The 17,412-nt window shown below is 53.0% G+C and overlaps 1 protein-coding gene across 2 annotated transcripts in view; it reads left to right on the top strand.

Annotated features, from left to right (window-relative positions):
* Positions 1-3,548: 3,548 nt before the first annotated feature.
* PPP2R2C (protein phosphatase 2 regulatory subunit Bgamma) overlaps positions 3,549-17,412 on the top strand; it is a 125,943-nt gene continuing 112,079 nt past the window's right edge. The window contains exon 1 of one of the 2 annotated variants that reach the window (XM_059165694.1): positions 3,549-3,762. In XM_059165694.1, coding sequence (XP_059021677.1) covers positions 3,693-3,762 — 70 coding nt within the window. In that variant the 5' untranslated portion in view covers positions 3,549-3,692. Of the gene's footprint in view, positions 3,840-17,412 lie in introns of both variants that reach the window. The other variant, XM_059165703.1, reaches the window with a different exon arrangement.

Here is a 17,412-nt window from a genome sequence, read left to right as displayed (position 1 = left end):
CAAACACTCATGCTCTGTGATTTTCTTTGCACAACCACCCCCAGATAACAAAGTCACAGTGTTAGAAGTCCAGATAGGACTTTCTGTGAGGTGGACAGAATGGGTCATGAGGAGCCCTCCAGAGGATGGCGGGGTCTTCTTTTCCTGAGGGGGGTGGTAGTTAATCAAGTGTTTGCTCTGTGACAGTTCAGGGAGCGGCACATCTAACTTTTGTAGGCTTTTCTATACACAATCTGAACATCAGTCAAGACAAGCGGACTGAGATACAACCTTTCAGGGACCACGAGAAGGAGCATAACTTGGTAAGCAGCTGAGAGGCAGAAAAAGGTGGGGTCCCCAAAGCAAATGGAAGGAGTGACGGGGCGGTCCCGCAGGGTGAAGACTGCTGAAGGGTCAGCTAAGAGAGGAGTCCAGGAACTCATCCACTGGTTCCAGGAAGAGGAAAGTCATTATCAACCCTGCTGAGACCAGCTTCCCTTTGGGGAGGCAGGGTGGGACAGTGAGAAGAGGCCAGGTTGTGGAGGGCTCCAGCAGTGAGTGTGGGGGGATGCGGAAGAGGAGATGGGGCATGTAGATGTGTTCCTCCCTGAAACAGAGAGGACACTGTGCTGGCAGCAAGAAGGGAACTCAGAGTCAGGACTGTTTCTTAATGTGGAAGACCCAAGCAGGCTTTGCTGTGGGGAGCCCCCAGGGGGACTGCTGATAAATTTCACCTTATCACAGGGGTCCTCTCCACTCCCACTTTGTACAAGAGACCCCCATCACCACCCATCTCCATCCCAACCTGACTTATATGCTTACTCCACCTTGTTGATCTTGCCCTGCTCGTGGCTCAACCCCATGGGAATGGGGAGATTGATCTGTTCTATTCCCCATGTTACCCCTGTGCTGGGAATGTGCCTGCCCACAGGAGATATTGCAGAAACATCTGTCATGGACAGATGAATGGGGAGGCAGACACAGAGAGAGGCTGGGGATAGGAGGACCGAGGGGCAGGGCAGCCCTGCATTGAGGGACCAGAGATGTTTGGAGACATAAAGAGGGAGCAATGGTTTGTACCAGGGTGAGTGTGGGTTGGTGGGCAAGGCGCTGGTTCTGATGGGGACGGGTGCTTCAGGGGAAGAGAAGAGACAGTCTGGAGGAGCCCAGAGGAAGTGAGAGAAGAATGAGCTGATGGAGAGTGCAGAGGGGCTGATGTGCCCTGGGGTCCATCAAGGCTGGAGATCGCCAACTCCAGGGGTCCTCTGCTTGACCCAGAAGCTGACAAAGGGGTGTGTTGATGTGTTAGCCCAGGACAGGGCCGTTTCCATGGGGATCCAGGGCCTCCTGGAAAATGGGGTGTGTGCTTCCACCGAATGACAGATGGGGATGATGGACAGGGGTCTCCCTAAGATCAGAGAAGAGACGAGTCTCAGCATGGTGATGGTATCAGCTACCATGCCAGAGCGCGGACAAGGCCCTCCCCTACTGGACAGGAACTGGCCACATCAGCCCCAGGATCACGCCATTTCACGGGCAAGGTTGTGCTAGCCACCCCCCCTCCCTGTCAGGACTTGAACCCAGCCCGTAGCTTCTGGAGGCTGAGGCTGCAGCCATGTTTTTATATAGAGATAGGGAGGCGAGCAGGGTATGGACAGGGAGCAGGGTGCTGGGCTCTGGATGTGAGGTTCGGGCAGTCCAGACAAGGGCGAGAGGGCAGAATGAGACCGGCTTCAAGAAGGTGGGTGGGAGAGGACACGAACGAACGTCAGCCTCCTTCATGAAAGCGCAGCCCAAGCACATCCGACCTGTGTTTACCTGGTCCAGGACTGAACCTGCCACAGCTGTGCTCTGAGGTGGATGTTGTGAACAAGCTGAGGGTGGGACAGGTTGGCGGGGGCATTCAAGAAGTAGGCGGTGGTGCTGGCAGAACCCCCAGGACTCTCAGGGGTCCAGCCTTTTCCATTACACACAGCAGGGGTGTGTGTGGGGGGGTCCGTTCTGGGCATTTCTGCCCCGTAAAAGCCCAGCTCTAGCTCCCAAACTCCCTCTCCCCAGCAAGAAACCCCAGGCAAGCCGTCCCTGGGTGGTTCAGTGGGTTAAGCCCACTTCGGCTCAGGTTATGGTCTCAGGGTACTGGGATCGAGCCCCGCATCAGCCTCTCTGCTTAGCAGGGAACCTGCTTCTCTGTCTCTCTCTGCCTGCCTCTCTGCCTATTTGTGATCTCTCTCTGTCAAATAAATAAATAAAATCTTAAAAAAAAAAAAAAAAAAAAGAAACCACAGGCAGCATCCACCTGCCCCAGTCTTCCTGACCCTGGCCTCCTGTCCCTGCCTCTTCTGGACTCACCTGGCCCCCTGCAGTTTGGAGTCCCCAGGAAACCAGCTGAAAGAAGCAAAGCCTCACAGGATTCTGGGACTGGGGATCTCAGCTCCCTTTCCCACCTGGGGCAAAAGGCCCTTCAGCATTTGTTGCTCCTCCCAGGCAGCCTCCCCCTTCCTTCCCCTCCCTTTCCCCGGTGAAAAGGGAAGGGAGGCAGGGAAGGTCGGGTTTGGTGGAGAGGGAGACTGGCAGACCGACCCGTTTTCCAGCCTGTTTTTGGAGGGCACCCAGCGCGGTTTCTACACTTTATTTTTACCAGTAGAGAGACTAACAGGAGGATAGATCATGGAGCTCTGCCTGGAGGAGGCCAATTACTCCAGGCAGCCGATCCAGAGTTTTTACCTCGCAGGTTGTGGATTCTCCCGCCCGGTCCTACACCGGCCCCCCGCCCCCCGCCCCATCCCCCCAGCTTCTTCCCACCGGTCCAGTTTTGCGCTCCAGAGGGTCCTCTAAACTTTTCCGACCCACCTTCCTCTACCAACGAAGGGGACCCTTGTGCACTCTCCTAACCCACTTCTGAAGCCTTCCAGGCTCCAAGGTGCCACCTTCAGCCGACCCCCATCCACTCCCTGTCCTCCCGCCAGCCCTACCTCTTCTATTCCCTCCGTCATTGGGCATCTCTTCCATAATTCCGGCACCTGGGCGGCCAAGGTGCCCCCCAAAAGCTCAGCGGACCAGCGTTCCCCCCGCCCCTGAATCCAGGTGACCATCTCCTTCCTCCCTCTCCCGCACGCACACTCAGGCACCAAAGGTGCCCACCCGCGGGGACCGGAGCACAGCGGTGCCGCCCCTACCGGGGCGCGGCTCCACCTGCAGGGCGCTGGGCGGCCGGCGCGCGGCTGGCTGCGCGGGCCGCGGGGGCGGAGGAGCGGGCGGCGCGAGGGAGGGGCCTGCGGAGCAGCGGCGGCGGCGGCGGCCCCAGCCCGCGCAGCCCGGCTCGGCCCCGGCTCGGTCGGCGCAGCGCCGCGCGCGTACCCTCCCGCCGCCGCGCAGCCAGGCGCCCGGGCACCAGGCCGCCACCACCACCGCCGCCGCCGCTGCTGCCGGGCGCACGACGCAGCGCGCACCGGCCGGGATGCGCGCCCGGGCCCTGGCCCGCCCCCACCCGCGGCCACCGCCCGCCCGCCGCGCGCTCGCCTGACCGCGGCGCCCGCCCCGGCCGCCCCGCCCGTCCCAGGCCGCCCCCGGCCGCGATGCCCGCCCCCCGGGGCCCCGGCGGCCCGCGCCCCTGCTAGGCTGCGGCGGCATGGCCCGCGCGCCCGGCGCGACCTCTGCGGATTGCATCGGTGTGCGGCGGCGGGGCATGCCCAGGGCACCGGGCACGGCCTTCAATGGGCGAGGACACGGACACGCGGAAAATTAACCACAGCTTCCTGCGGGACCACAGCTATGTGACTGAAGGTAACGTACGTGTTGTCTGAGGCCCCCTCCGGCCGGCCGCGGCGTGGGGATGCCGTCGCACCGAATGCCCTCCGAAGGTTTGGACCGCGCGCTGTGTGTCGTGTCCCCCCCACCCCACCCTACCCCACCCTGCCCCGGGTCCCGGAGGGAGGGAGCCTGAGGGCGCCGGCCTCCGCTGCCCAGCGCCCTCCTCCGCGCCGCCCTCCGGCAGGCAGCTTTCGGCCCCCAGGCCCGTGTGGCATCCTGTATCGGCCCTGGCCATCATTTGTAAAAAGGCCATTCCTGCGGTTAATCTGGTGAAGAAATCCAGGGAGATGTAGTGGTTTAGAATCCTGGGTTTGCCATTTCAGCCCTGCCCAAAGCCCACAGAATTTTCTAGGCTGCCCACTCCCCAGAGACGAAGAGGGATCCACGGGGAAAAAAAAACCCAATGCCAGACCCTCCCCCACAAGAGGCTCGCTGTCCCTGGGCACTCCCTGTACCTCTAAAGGCAGGGGCCCCTCGTGGGTGGGAGACGGCGGCCCGTTTGGGGTTGGTCTTTTATTCCCGGTGAGTTATACTGAGACAGAAAGAGCTGGCCCCAAACTGGCAGAATTTTCCCCTAAAAGTGGGACATGCCTTCCCAAAGGGGCCCTGCATTTGAAATCCCCCAGACTGGTCCAACAGGCCCAAGCCCAACCCCCACCCCGAGGTGGTAGAATCCCGCTGGTCAGCGCTGATGGACCTGTGACTTCCAAGGGTCTCTCTCCTTCAGCTTGCCCAGAGAATGGTGGGGAACAGCTCCCAAACCGCAGCCAGGGGCCTGCGGAGCGAATCCCTGATTGAAGATGGGGTGATCGCTAGCCGCGGGGTGTCAGCATGCGGCAGAGGGGACACTTGCGCTGGAGACCTTCCTGGGTTTAGGGAATGCCTGAACCTTCCCTAGCGGCCGATAAACTGTCTGCATAAGTGTTGGTGGGTTGGTAGCAAGATGTCCCCCGGTGGGTGCCCCCAGTGGGAGGGGCCCTGCGCAAGGCGTTCCGCGGGGCTGGCGCGCGTGGGTGCCGGTGTCAGGGAACCTTGTGTGGGCTTGGCGGCGGGGAATCGACTCCCGGGTACTGTCCGCGGTCTAGTGCCTGGCTCTGCCGGAAATGAGGCCGAGTCCAAGCCGGAGTCCCGCGGAGGCCCAGGAGCGCGGGGCGAGCGCAGGGCGGGACCCCAGTGTCCCGTCCCGGGGAGCTGAGGCTTGATGTGTATCCTGGGCGGAGGGACGCTGAGAGGTGGCGCTCCCCGCTCCCGGGAAGAGAACCGCTGAGTCACGCTTTGCTGGTGGGGGAGGGGAAAGGGAAGGAGGTAAGGCTGCCTGGCTGGGTGAGGGCTCAGCCCCCAAGCTCGGGCTTTCTGGGGCCCAGCGAGCTGAAAGCGGCTCTTTGTGGCCTGCCTTGGTGAGGGTGAGGTAGAGTCAGCGTGCGTCGGGGTGTTTTTTTTCTGCGCGCAGGCTGCTGAGCGTAGAGGGTGAGAGGCCTCTGGGTTGTTGGCAGGTGCCCTTGTGGTCTGGCTCTGGCTGAAAGGGGATCTTGGCAGGTCATTCCGGTCTGGCTTTCTGCAGAAAGCCTCTGTTTTCTCATCTCAACCTTGAGGATGATGGGATAGGATGCAGGACTCTGATTAAAAGTAAAACCCCCTATGCCTGACCCATTGCGGACATTTGCAAACATTAATTCCTTCTTTATCCACCCCACCACGCTTCTAGCTTGCTTCCAGAAATTTATTGCCTCTTACCAGAGCAGAGCAAGGGGGAAGTGCATCCTTTGAGAAAGAAGTGATGTTTTTAATTCCTCTTCATTCATTCAGCAAATATTTCCCTACTATGTGCCAGTCACTGTTTTGGCCCTGGGGACTAGACAAAGATGCTGTCCTTGGGCAGCCTATGTTCTAGAAGGGAGCTCTGTGCTATTGAGGGAAAGCCCTTCTCACTAAGTCTCGGTTTCCCCATCTGTAGAATGGGAGTGAGAATACCATCCTGCCTACAAGGTCTCAGGGTTTCTGGGAGGGGCCAGTGGGACAGTGGATGAGGGAGCAGCCTTGGAGATGTAAATTGTTAACTAGCAGCTGAAGTTTGTTGAACACCTACTGTGTGCCGGGGCCTCACGCAAGATCTCGTGTACATCGCCTCCCAATTTTATAGAAGGAACCGAGGCTTGACCTTGTCCACATCCCAAACTGAGTGCCTGTATGTGTAGGGCGTAGGACTTGGGGGCTGCCGTGCAGAGACGAGTGAGATCAGAAATTCCTGTCCTCGGGGAGAGTAGGGTCTAGGAGAGGAAGCAAGAGCTGTGATTGTCATAATTAGAATTAGATGCGGTTTCTGGCTGCCCTGCATGAAGATGGACTTGCCCAGCACTGCACCTGGCATTTTATGCTCCCTCACTGGGTGGGTTACGAATTTGGATGTCACTTAGACTTACGTTCAAAGCCTCCTTCTGACTCTTCTCATGCTGTGTAATCTTAGACAAGTTATTAAACCTTTCTGAGTCTCACTTTCTCCCTTTGTAAAGGGAGAAATAATCATAACTTATCTCACGTTATTACTGTTGGGATGATCAGTGATTATGCTAATACAGAAAATACCCAGCACAGTGCTTGGTCAGTTGGAGGTATTTAATCAGGGGCACGGGTGTAATTAATACAGTTCCTGGAAGAGCTTCACGAGCAGATAATGGATGCTGAGATTTTGCGAAAGACCCAGGTGTACAAATTCCTGTTCCACCTGGTCATTTGGCTCACAAACACTCACTCACCACACCCCAGTGACTCTGGTCTACTTCCTGTTCCTTAAGCAGGTCATTTTTTTTTTCCTTGCCTCACAGCATTTGCACTGGCTGCATTCTCTATCTTGACCACCCCCTCCTGCTCTTCTTACCGCTGACTCCTCATCCTTTAGGTTTTCAGTTAAATGTCATCTTTGCCAGTGGGAGTCCTGCTTGAGTGCCTGAATCTCCACTTGTAAAATCTCAAACAGTTTGGGAAGAGTTTAGATTTTGTTAGTCATTCACACCTTGGTATGAATTTGTCAGAGCAGACTCCTCCACCCCACCCCACCCTGACCCCCTTTAACTCTTGGCTCAGCTCAGCTGATAGAGTGTTGTCACCACAAGCATGGGTGCAGGCCACCCTGCGACACAGAACTTTGGAAAGTTTGTGGGGAGGGTGCTGGGGAGAGCAGTACAGTTGAATCTCTCAAGACAGTAGAAGGACCTGGACCCTTGGGAGAAGGATTGCCAGGGGTAAGAGAGTACCAGCAAGTCCTGTGGGTTTAGACTTCTCAAGAGCCAGATATGGCCCAGGAAGGAATGCTTCCTGGCTGTGTTCCCTTGCTGTAGCCATGTAGCTCAGCTTTGAGGTGAATGAAGTGGGCGTCTCGAGGCTAGTCTGATCTACAAACCTCTTCCTCCCCTTCTGTCATCAGTGTTTAGGGGCCTGTCTTCTGCTGGGTGTGGCCCTGGGCAGGCAGTTAGGGGCCAGACGCAGGGTTTTGGGGGCTCACACCCCAGGGGAGGTTGCAGTGGTCATTCCCAGGCACCTGAAGGGGAAGGCTCTTGAGGGCATGCTTTCCTGCTAGCACCCCAGTCCCAGCTTTTCTCCCTTGAGCATATCAGCCATGAACCTCTGTCGTACATGCATTGCGTGCCTCTTGGATCCACAGAAAGACTCCTCTGTTTCCCTGACCCCATATGCTCACTGTCCTCGCGTGTTGCATGTGATTTCAGAGCCACCCAGGCTGAGGAAATGAAGCAGGGACTGGGACAGGGAGTTGTTAGGGTCAGGAGACTGTCATCAGCCTGTCTGAAACCAGCAGCTGGGCAGTTTCTGCAGCATGGAATTGTTCTTGTGTTTTGGACTAGTTGCGTGGGGATCCTGTCGGCCTTCTGCCCAGGCCTAGACCACAATGGGGAGGTGTGCTATTTGTGGGACCCAAATTTGCCCCCCATGGAGGGTACTGAGGCTGATCTCCCCAAAAGCCGACCCCTCACCTCACCAAGAGCATAGCGGTTCTCAGCCAGAGAACTGGCCATAGGCTGGGTCGGATTGGTCCTGGGGTCGTGCATCCCTCTTGCAGTGGTGGTTCCAGAATGCACATGGGCTTGAGTGGACAGTAGAGCTGCAGGAAGTCAGTCTCTCTCTTGTGAAGGGATAGGAAAGCCCCCCCCCACCCCCGCATTGTTGCCCGCAGCCACCTTGAGACCACGAAGGGAGTGAACCCTAAGGTGACAATGCTTTTGGTGCCCAGGCAGAGCGTGAGTGGCTGCTGGGGTCTCTGTGATTCGCTGATTGCCCCCCTCCCCCACCTCTGGATTTCCAGTTTCATGGGCTGGCACATTCCTTCATCGCTTCACACCTTAAGCTAAGTTTCTGTGACTTGTAGCCAGCTACGACCTCTTTCCTGGTTATCCGGAAGACCAGAAGGCTCCCTTGTCACTCACGGCCAACATCTGAGATCCCTGAAACCAAGAGGGAGTTTGATGTGTTCATTCACTGCTTGAGAAATCCTCTGTGATGGCTTTCATTGTACTCAAGTCAAAGCTGCCCAGTTCTGGTTTCCCTTTCTCCGCTGTCCCATGGAATCATTTCCAGCCTGGTGAGAGATCCCAGGATCTGGTGTCAGGAGACCCGCATCCCCGGTAGGGTCTGACTCTGGGTTCACCGTCTCAGTGGGTCACACAGTCTCAGAACCTTAGCATCTTCTCTGGATTGCTGCTTTTGATCACTTGAAATGAGGGACATAGTGTTGTTTGATATGGTAACATGACGTGAGCTCCCCACCCTGCTTTGTGGAAGGAACACTGTCCATGAACTCATGGCGTGCAACGGCTTGATGTGTATAAACATGTCCGGCCCAGAGCCCTGGACCCAGTCAGTGCCTAATAATCCTGGTCTGCCAACAATGATGCCTGCTCCTTTGGGGTACAGTTAGAGTAGCCCTAAGAACCACCATCAAACTGGCTAACCCCACCCTGTCCCCACTTCACCGGGAAGTGGAGGCTCAGAGAGGTCCCTTGTGGCTCTGCCTTCAAGCCAGTCCAGAGGGACAGTGGGCAGAGCCAGCGTTTGGTTTGGAAAATCAAGCAGTGGACTTCTGGATCGCCACATCTTCCTTCCATTTAGGAATATCACTTCCAGGAGCAATCCTGAAGTTTCCCAAGGTCATACTGTCTCCATTTCAGGGGTGGGGGCAGCAAAGGCAGCTCTAGGGTATGGGGGCTCACTGCTGGGTGTTCTCTGTTCAGCCACGTCACCTCTCTGAGCCTCAGTCTCCTTGCACAGCCTCCTGCCCTGGGTTGTCACATGGCCGGGAGAAGCAAAGGCCACGCTGACTCCAAAGGGCTTCCTGTTGTTACCAGTTTCCCCAAACCACATTGGGCTACACTGTAAGCAACACACTCGTTTATTTCTAATCAATTCCAAGGCAAGGGATGGTGCAGTCATGGGGTAGGCTTTTTCTCATTTTCTTTTTGCAAGATGGGAATCAGATTCTAATAAAATTTTCCACATCATCTCCTGGTTGTCTTAACGTGCTCCAGCTTTCGGTTTTTATCCTTGAAGCCCGCAGAGCCAGGGGACCTTTTCGTAAGAGGGGACTGTAGGTCCGGAAGCGTGACTGTGTGTCACCCCCGGTATAATGGACAGGACTGGAGTCGCCATGGGGACGAGAGAGAAACACAGTCTCCAGCCTGCTGCACTAAGATGCACATCGTTAGCAATTTGTGATAGTTCCTTCCAGTCTTTTTTTAATGCCCACGTCTGTGTTTAATAAAAGCTGTAATCGCTCCATATAAACCGTGTTGAAGGCGATTTTTTAAATGAAACATGAGCTTATAATAGAGTTCTCCAGTGCTTGGCGGGCTTCCTGGTTGTACAACCCGTGCAGTCACGTGGGGCCCTCCACACTCAGGAGGCCTGTTTTTGGTTTCGTACTCTGCCATGGCCACGTTGAAAGTTTTATAATTTTATCTCCAAATCCGCGTTTTTGTAAGTGACATCTGATGGTACAGTGGAGCAGGCGCCTGAGCAGAGGTGATGCCCACAACACGTGTTTCGGCTGTTTTGTGTGGCTTCTGTACACATTTAACTTATGTGCACTTTGAGTGTCGCTGAGCTCCCGCACGGTCTTGCTCGCACCCTGGATGGATGTGCCCACAACCCTGTAGGCAGCGGTGGGAGCAGACGGTGTGGAGAAGCCACTCTTTTCCCTGTGAACCAGAACCTGATTTGGACACAGAAGGGAGAAAGTGACATTCCAAGGAGCTCGAGGGACCAAGGAACCCGGTTGTCATACCCCCTTACCCATGATACGTCCTTGTGTGAGCTGATCACTGATGCTGAACAGGAGGACCCAGCAGGGAACGGAAGGGTGGGACAGCCACAGTCCTTCCCTTTCAACGCCTGTTCATCACTGAGCCAAGGGGACAGGAGCTGCGTGTGGAATGTGCAAGCACCAAAAAGGGAAGAAAAGCCAGATGAGCTGGTTTGGTGTTGTGTTCCCGCTGCTCTGTAAGAGGAAAAGACACATGCCTATGGAAGCTACCAGTTACAAAGTGTGTATTTCAGTGACTCTGCTTTCCAGTTAAATACTCTCCTATTTGCATTTAAAACTGGAATTGCATAATAGAATGATGAGTGGCAAAATCCATGCTATAATTTAAACTTTCTTTCTTTCTTTTTTTTTCTATTGGCAAGAAGTGGCAAATGACACCATGGCAAGTCTAGGGGAAAATGAAAGAGCATTATTTTTTAGTATCTTTAATTACAGTTTCCCCCTCCTTTTTGAACAGGGTGCTCTGAATTTTCATTGTGCACTGGGCCCTAAAAATGATAGAATTGGCTCTGCTTTGCCATAGGGGACAGGCTGGAATTCCAGGGGGAAAGAACTCTTGGCCCACCTCCCACCCCCTCTTCGCTTTTGTGATTGGTGGAAATGTGAGAGTCTGTCACTCATTGGGCAACTTCTCCATAGTGGGCGGAGTTAAAATATTAAAGGTCGCTCGGTGCTCCTCCCCTACCCATTGGGCCCTCAGGGTGGGCTGTTCCAAGGAAATGCCCATAGGTCTTTCATTGCAGTCTCCAGTCTTTAGACTTCTCTCTCCCCACAGGTCCAAGAGGAGGGGCAGTAGACTAGGGGTCCCTAGCTCCTCCCACCATTACCATTAATAAGGCAGATTTGATTGCCCTCTTGTCCACCTTCCCTGTGTGATTTCAAGTGCTAGCGGGGTGGGGAGAGAAGGTACCCAACTGGTAACCCCAGCGTCGCCCCCAAACTCCATCCTTAATGGGCTGCACATTGTTGCTGTGATGGGTGTCCCATGGTCCAATTAATCACCCCCTGATGTTGGATAATGAGGTGGCCTTTTTTCTCGTATAACTAACGCCAAGTGAGCGAGCCCTTTCTATGAATGAGGACACCCTACTCCCATCCCTCCCTTTAAGTCTGGAATAATTTCTTACGAGAGAACCCTGTGCACGCAATTTTATGTAAAAATTATGAGTGTGTTTAATGTTCTTGACACATATTGCCAAATTATTCTCCAGAGAATTTTTCTGTTTTACCACCTGCTGATCAGCATTTGGTATCGTAATTCATCTGACCTCTGCAGATATCGTAAATGAAAGATATTTGTTTCAGTTTATGTCTGAATACCAATGAGGTGGGACATTTCTTTTTCCTTTTGTTCAACAGACATTTACTGCTCCCCCTTATAAGCTGGGGGGACATGAGATGCTGGACGTGCAACACTGAGGAGCAAGTTCATTGCTGGCATTCATTTACTCACTCGCTCATTCATTTGTCGGACTATTATCTCTGAAGCTGCCACTGAGGTCTGGGCACAAAAGAAGCCAGTGTGGCTGGACAGGGAGGGTGCGGGTCGGGTCAGAGCCCAGACAGGAGAGAACTCAGGCAGAGCCCAGAGTTCGCCAACATCTAAATGAAGGAGAATGAGAAGTCTGGGGCAGGGTAGGGGTATTCACCCAGGTAGGAAGAAAACAGGAGGGCTGTGGAGTCCTAGGCCTGACAGTGCAGCTAGGAAGACACAGGGAGGGAAGAAGGATGGATGGCCAGCATTAAACCCTGCCATACCATCAGGTAGGACAGTATCAGAAAGCAGCCCCCGGGCCCCCTGTTTCACACCCACTCAGACCCTCTCCCCTGGGGCTCTGCTTGGTGATGTCGTTCCACTAGCCCCTGCGGGCTGCAACTCTGTCTCCCCACTCGGGTCTCCCTGCTGGCACACAGAATAGTTTGCTGTCTATTCTCTGCTCTCCCCCAGAGCCCCTGCTTCTCCAGTCTCACTGTTTCTGGGGAAAAGAATCCAGGTCCTAGAAGGCATGTTTCGAGAGCTCGGTGCTCCTGGTTTCATTCTGTGGACAGGAGCCAGGCTGTGTCCTTGAAAGCACAGGCTGTCTCTCCCAGGGTCTCAAATGCCACTGAGAGAGAGCTGCCCCCCACAGAGTGCCCTGGGGAGTCCTGCTGGCTAAATCAGGCCCTGCAAGAGAGATGCCCCTTTCTGACCACACTGGCAGCCAGCGGCCCTCGTGCAAAATGACCCATGTGGACTTCAGTATTAAATAATTGTAAAACAAATGTAATAACCATTAATATGATTAACCATTTACTGACTGCATACTATATACCCGGTGTGATGCTAAGTACCTCTCTTACTGGTTCCTGACAAAATCCAGTGTTGTATGTATTCTCCCCATTTTATAGGGGAGAGAGCTGAGAGCTGGCCCTGAGTACCATGCATAAGGGGCAGAGCTGGGGTTTGGACACAGGCTGTCTGCCTGCAGAACCCACACTCCTGACCTCCACCTGTTGTGGAGGGACCAACAGGGCAGGGACGGGAGATCTGTTGAGATCTGATTACTTGCCTGGCTTAGGAGGGTGTGGCATTTGAGCCCAGGAATACCTGGTGTGGTGCTCAGGCTGAACTTGTGGCAATGAATGCATCTGTCATGCCCATGTGTGTGGTTAAAGGCAATTGAGATGGGCCAGGAGCAGGAGGGATCCCCTCCCCTGCACGGGGGGTGGACGTGGGGGGCTGGCCACAGCTCTGCAGAGGACAGGTGCTTTGGCACTGAAGGGAGTAGTGGTATTCTCCAGGTCAGGAAGTGATGCCCTTTGGGTCATGGCATTTGAGTACATTCCAGGCATGAAGAATAGCGTGTGCGAAGTGACATATTGTTTTTTTCTTTTTTTAAGATTCTATTTATTTATTTGGCTGAGAGAGAGAGAGATCACAAGTAGGCAGAGCAGCAGGCAGAGAGAGAGGGAGAAGCAGGCTCCCCGCTGAGCAGAGAGCTTGATTCGGGGCTCCATCCCAGGACCCTCGAGACTATGACCTGAGCCGAACGCAGAGGCTTAACCCACTGAGCCACCCAGGTGCCCCATGAAGGGACATATTCTTGTCTCTTGACCATGTCTGGGGTCCTTGGCCTGAGCCTAGGAAGCAGTTGCCAGGCAGCTTGGGGTAAAGGGTCCACCTGGGAGCCACTGCGCTGTCCAGGATGGGCCCTGCCTCCTTGTACAGTAGAAGCTATTGTCCTCCACAGTCCTGGGCTGAATGGCCCATTGAGGCAGTACAAAGACAGCTCAGAGGTCCCAGCTTCCCCAAGCAGGGATAGGATCACCAGCTCAGGCCTGGGGCTTCCTCTGGGCCTGCCTGGCCTCCTGCCTTCCTCTGCCCTGAGGAGATGGTGGCCTTGACACCAGAGTCTGCCAGTGCTGGGGCCTGGGTCCCTGGGGCCTGAACTCTGGTCCTGGCCCAGCTGGCAGGTGCTTCCTCCTCAGAACCTGGGTCCCCACCTGTGATACTTTCTGTGAGTATTGGGTAAAATCTCTATATATAGACATAAATCTCCATAAAAGGCAGTCATTTGTATTATCAGATGAGCTTTTGGCTTTTTTTTTTTTTTTTTTTCAATTTCAAAAAGGTTTTATTTTTTTTTAAATTTTTTTTTTAAAGATTTTATTTATTCATTTGGCAGAGAGAGATCACAAGTAGGTAGAGAGAGGGGGGGGGGAGCAGACTCCCTGCCAAACAGAGAGCCTAATGCGGGACTCGATCCCAGGACCCTGAGATCATGACCCGAGCCAAGGGCAGAGGCTTAACCCACTGAGCCACCCAGGCACCCCAATTTCAAAAAGGTTTTAAGGAAACTTCCAAGTATGTACAGAGGTAGAGGAAATTGAATCTGGAGTTGCTGCTCTCCAGTGGCCTTGCTCCAGCCGCTCTGAAGATTGCACCATGCCCCCTTCGTTGACTTTCCTCTCTTTCTGGCTGAAGAACTTTTTAAGCCAGTTCAGCCCTCTGGTCATCTCCCCACTCCCTCAGCAGGCCAGGGCACATCTTGCCTGCCCAAGTGCCACCACCAGCCCTACCAGAATGAGTACTCATGCCTTCCCATCCGAACACTCAGTCATCCTGGCAAGGTCCCTACTTGTCTCACAAATGCCTTTTTCTAATTACTGGGTTTGAACTAGGATCCCGAGTCCTGCACCTGAATGAGGGTGTTCTGTCTCTTAGGCCTTTCCTGTTTGAGACCCGTCCTCTATCCCATTTCCAGATCACTGAGTGTGGAAGACATTCGTTACTCTTCTGGAAATATTACAGTTTTACCCCCCAGACTGTGTCTGGCTCCCAGTTGACTGATGGGTCTAGAAGGCTGATGGGCATTTGCCTGTATCCTAGGAGTCAGCCCCGGGGCATGCTCCTCTCTCCTTCCAGGGTCTTCCTCATCCTTCATCAGCTGGGAGAGCCTGGTCACATTGCTCAGGGGGTGTAAGTATCTTCACCAAGACCTGGCCAGATGGCAGGTTCATGAGCAAGAACAGTGGTTTCTGTTGGAAGCCGTTGAGTTTTGAGATTTATTACATAGCAGTGGAGAACTGGAATAGTCCTGGATTCCCAGATTGAATTCCCAGTTGTGCCCAGCTCCTGCTCCTTCTGAGATGCCTTATCTAGCTATGGTGCTCTCCTTGATTCTGTAGCTCTTCCAGAACCTTCCAGGGACTTCCTTCTTATGTGTGTTTGCCTGTGTCATTTCTGTTCTTTATAACCAAAGAACCCTCACTCCCAGTCCCAGCCAGGACAGTGACTCAGCTCACATCATAAGATAGGACTGGCAGCCAGGCCTTTCTGAAACCTAGGACCCAGAGTCCTGCTCCATGAAATGTCAGTAGATACAGATATTGGACACATCTGCTTCGTCTTACATAGCTCAGCACTTGCCACCCACCGGGTGCTGGGTAAGAATGTGTCTGAGTGACCCAGTGAATAAAAGCCACCCTTCTGCCTAGCCACATCCTCTGAGCACATAGTCTTCTCTTTACAAAGTTTAGATAGGTGTAGATTTCAGTGCCCGTGTTCCTGTTAAATCACTCCAGACCCATAGCCACACAGATCAGACTTGAGTTACCATGGCGCAGTGACCGTGGGGAAATGCATAAAGCAAAAATGTTGCTGCTACCTTTTCAATGTGCAGATCACTCAGTAAATAACAGGTGCATGTTGTGGACCACGGCCCGGTCACTTCTTTCAGTGTCTGCCGTTGGCTGGTCACCGCATATCTGTTAGTTCACAGACAGCAAAGCACGTGGCAGCACCACCTCCTTGTCTCCCCTGAGAAACCCATGCGATGCTTTACACAAGTGGCAAATCAAAAAGGGGAAATTGGCCAACAGATAGTGGTCAGCAGGGGAGTGAAAGTGACCCAGCTAGAGCAGAAATAGGGATGTGGGGAAGGTGAGCAGAGTTAGAGAAGAAATTGCTGACTGGACTCTCACATGCAGCCAGCTACACAGAATGCGGGAGTCAGTAGACTCTAGAAGATGTTTCCTGGTGTTGGAAGCATGTGGGGTAAAATCATAGGAGTTGACCTGAGCTTGGGAGGATGGGTCTCCAAGGCACAGACAGGGTGCCAGCAGTTGGATGGTCAACGGAAGCAGCACTGTCCAAATGACTCCCCCACGCATTTGTTATTACAAAGAAATAAAAACACTTGAATTCTTGATATTTCTGAGGTTTTAAAATTACCGTACTAAATACTGCTTTCGCTATTTTAAAAATTTCTCTATAACTTAAAACTGTCAGTAAGAGAATTTTTTAAGACTTAAAGATTTTTTTTTAAAGTCACAGAACATTGGGGTGCCTAGTGGTGCCATCAGTTGAGCATCGGACTCTTGTTTTTGACTCAGGTCATGATCTCGGGGTGGTTGAGTTTCAGCCCCATGTCAGGCTTTGCACACAGCACGGAGTCTGCTTGAGATTCTCTCTCTCTCTCCTTCTCCCTCTGTCTCTCCCCTGTGCTTCCAAACACACCACCTCAATAAATAAATAAATAAATAAAATACCAAAAAAAAAAGTCACAGGGTATATGTAATTTCCACACTGATTATCAAGATCACTTTGAATGGAGCTCCTGGGTGGCTCAGTGGATTAAGCCGCTGCCTTCGGTTCATGTCCTGATCTCGGGGTCCTGGGATCAAGCCCTGCATTGCGCTCTCTCTCAGCAGGGAGCCTGCTCCCCCCTCTCTCTCTGCCTGACTCTCTGCCACCTGTGATCTTTCTCTCTGTCAAATAAATAAATAAAATCTTAAAAAAAAGAAAAAGATCACTTTGAATGATGTGGGCATACACCATCAGTTTTGTTGTCCCCCAAACTGAGAACTCCCTGTTTTCATTCTGAATGTGCTGTGTACCACATTGCCCCTCCACAGTGATGTTCTAAGCCCTGGCTGAAGGAGTACAGTCAGTCTCCTTATTGAAGTCAGCAACTCAAGAATATTAAATAATGCAAATTCCTTGCTGTGGCAATGGTCACGCAGCCTGTGGATCACTGTGAGTGGGACACATGCCTTCCCTCCACGGCACTCATCACGCAGACCTCCAGCCAGCCTGTCTGCTTCGCGAACAATCCATCATGGAATGAACTGGGTGAAGGAGTCAGAGGCTGAATGATTGTGGCTCCTACACCAGCTTTCAATGTGAAAGATGATAAAAACAACCCGGAATAGTTTATAGCCCCAAGGAGAGGTAAGGCTCTTTATTGAAGCTGTGAAAATATAATCCATCATCATAATGTATCCCATATCGTCAGACTGTGGGAGCTAAGTTTCATGTATGTTAAGATGCTGCTTGCAAGAAGATATTAATTCTGGTTTTCTATTTTATCTCATTACAGAAACATTAAAAAATGCAGGAAGTAGAAGGGGGGTGGATATCTTGATGTTACTGCCCCAGAAATGTTCCAGTTTTACTGTATTTCCTTGTTTACCCTTCCCCTCTAGATGGCCATATAAATACAGTTTGTATCTTTTAAAATATTTAACATCCTGGGTGCCTGGTGGCTCAGTTGGTTAAGCAACTGCCTTCAGCTCAGGTCATGATGCCAGAGCACCGGGATCGAGTCCCACATGTGGCTCCAGCTCCACCAGGAGTCTGCTTCTCCCTCTGACCTTCTCCTCTTTCATGCTCTCTCTCAGTGTTTCTCTCTAAAATAAATAAATTCTTTAAAAAAATTAAAATATTTAACATCCTGAAACATTTCCCCATGTTGTTATAATTTCCGAGTAAATAATTTTTTAATGGCTGCATGATAGCCCATCACATACATATA

This window comes from Mustela lutreola, chromosome 1, assembly GCF_030435805.1.
Source record: "Mustela lutreola isolate mMusLut2 chromosome 1, mMusLut2.pri, whole genome shotgun sequence".
Taxonomy (NCBI): domain Eukaryota; kingdom Metazoa; phylum Chordata; class Mammalia; order Carnivora; family Mustelidae; genus Mustela; species Mustela lutreola.
Note: the sequence above shows the minus strand (reverse complement) of the source record. Positions and strands in the feature narration are given on the sequence as shown.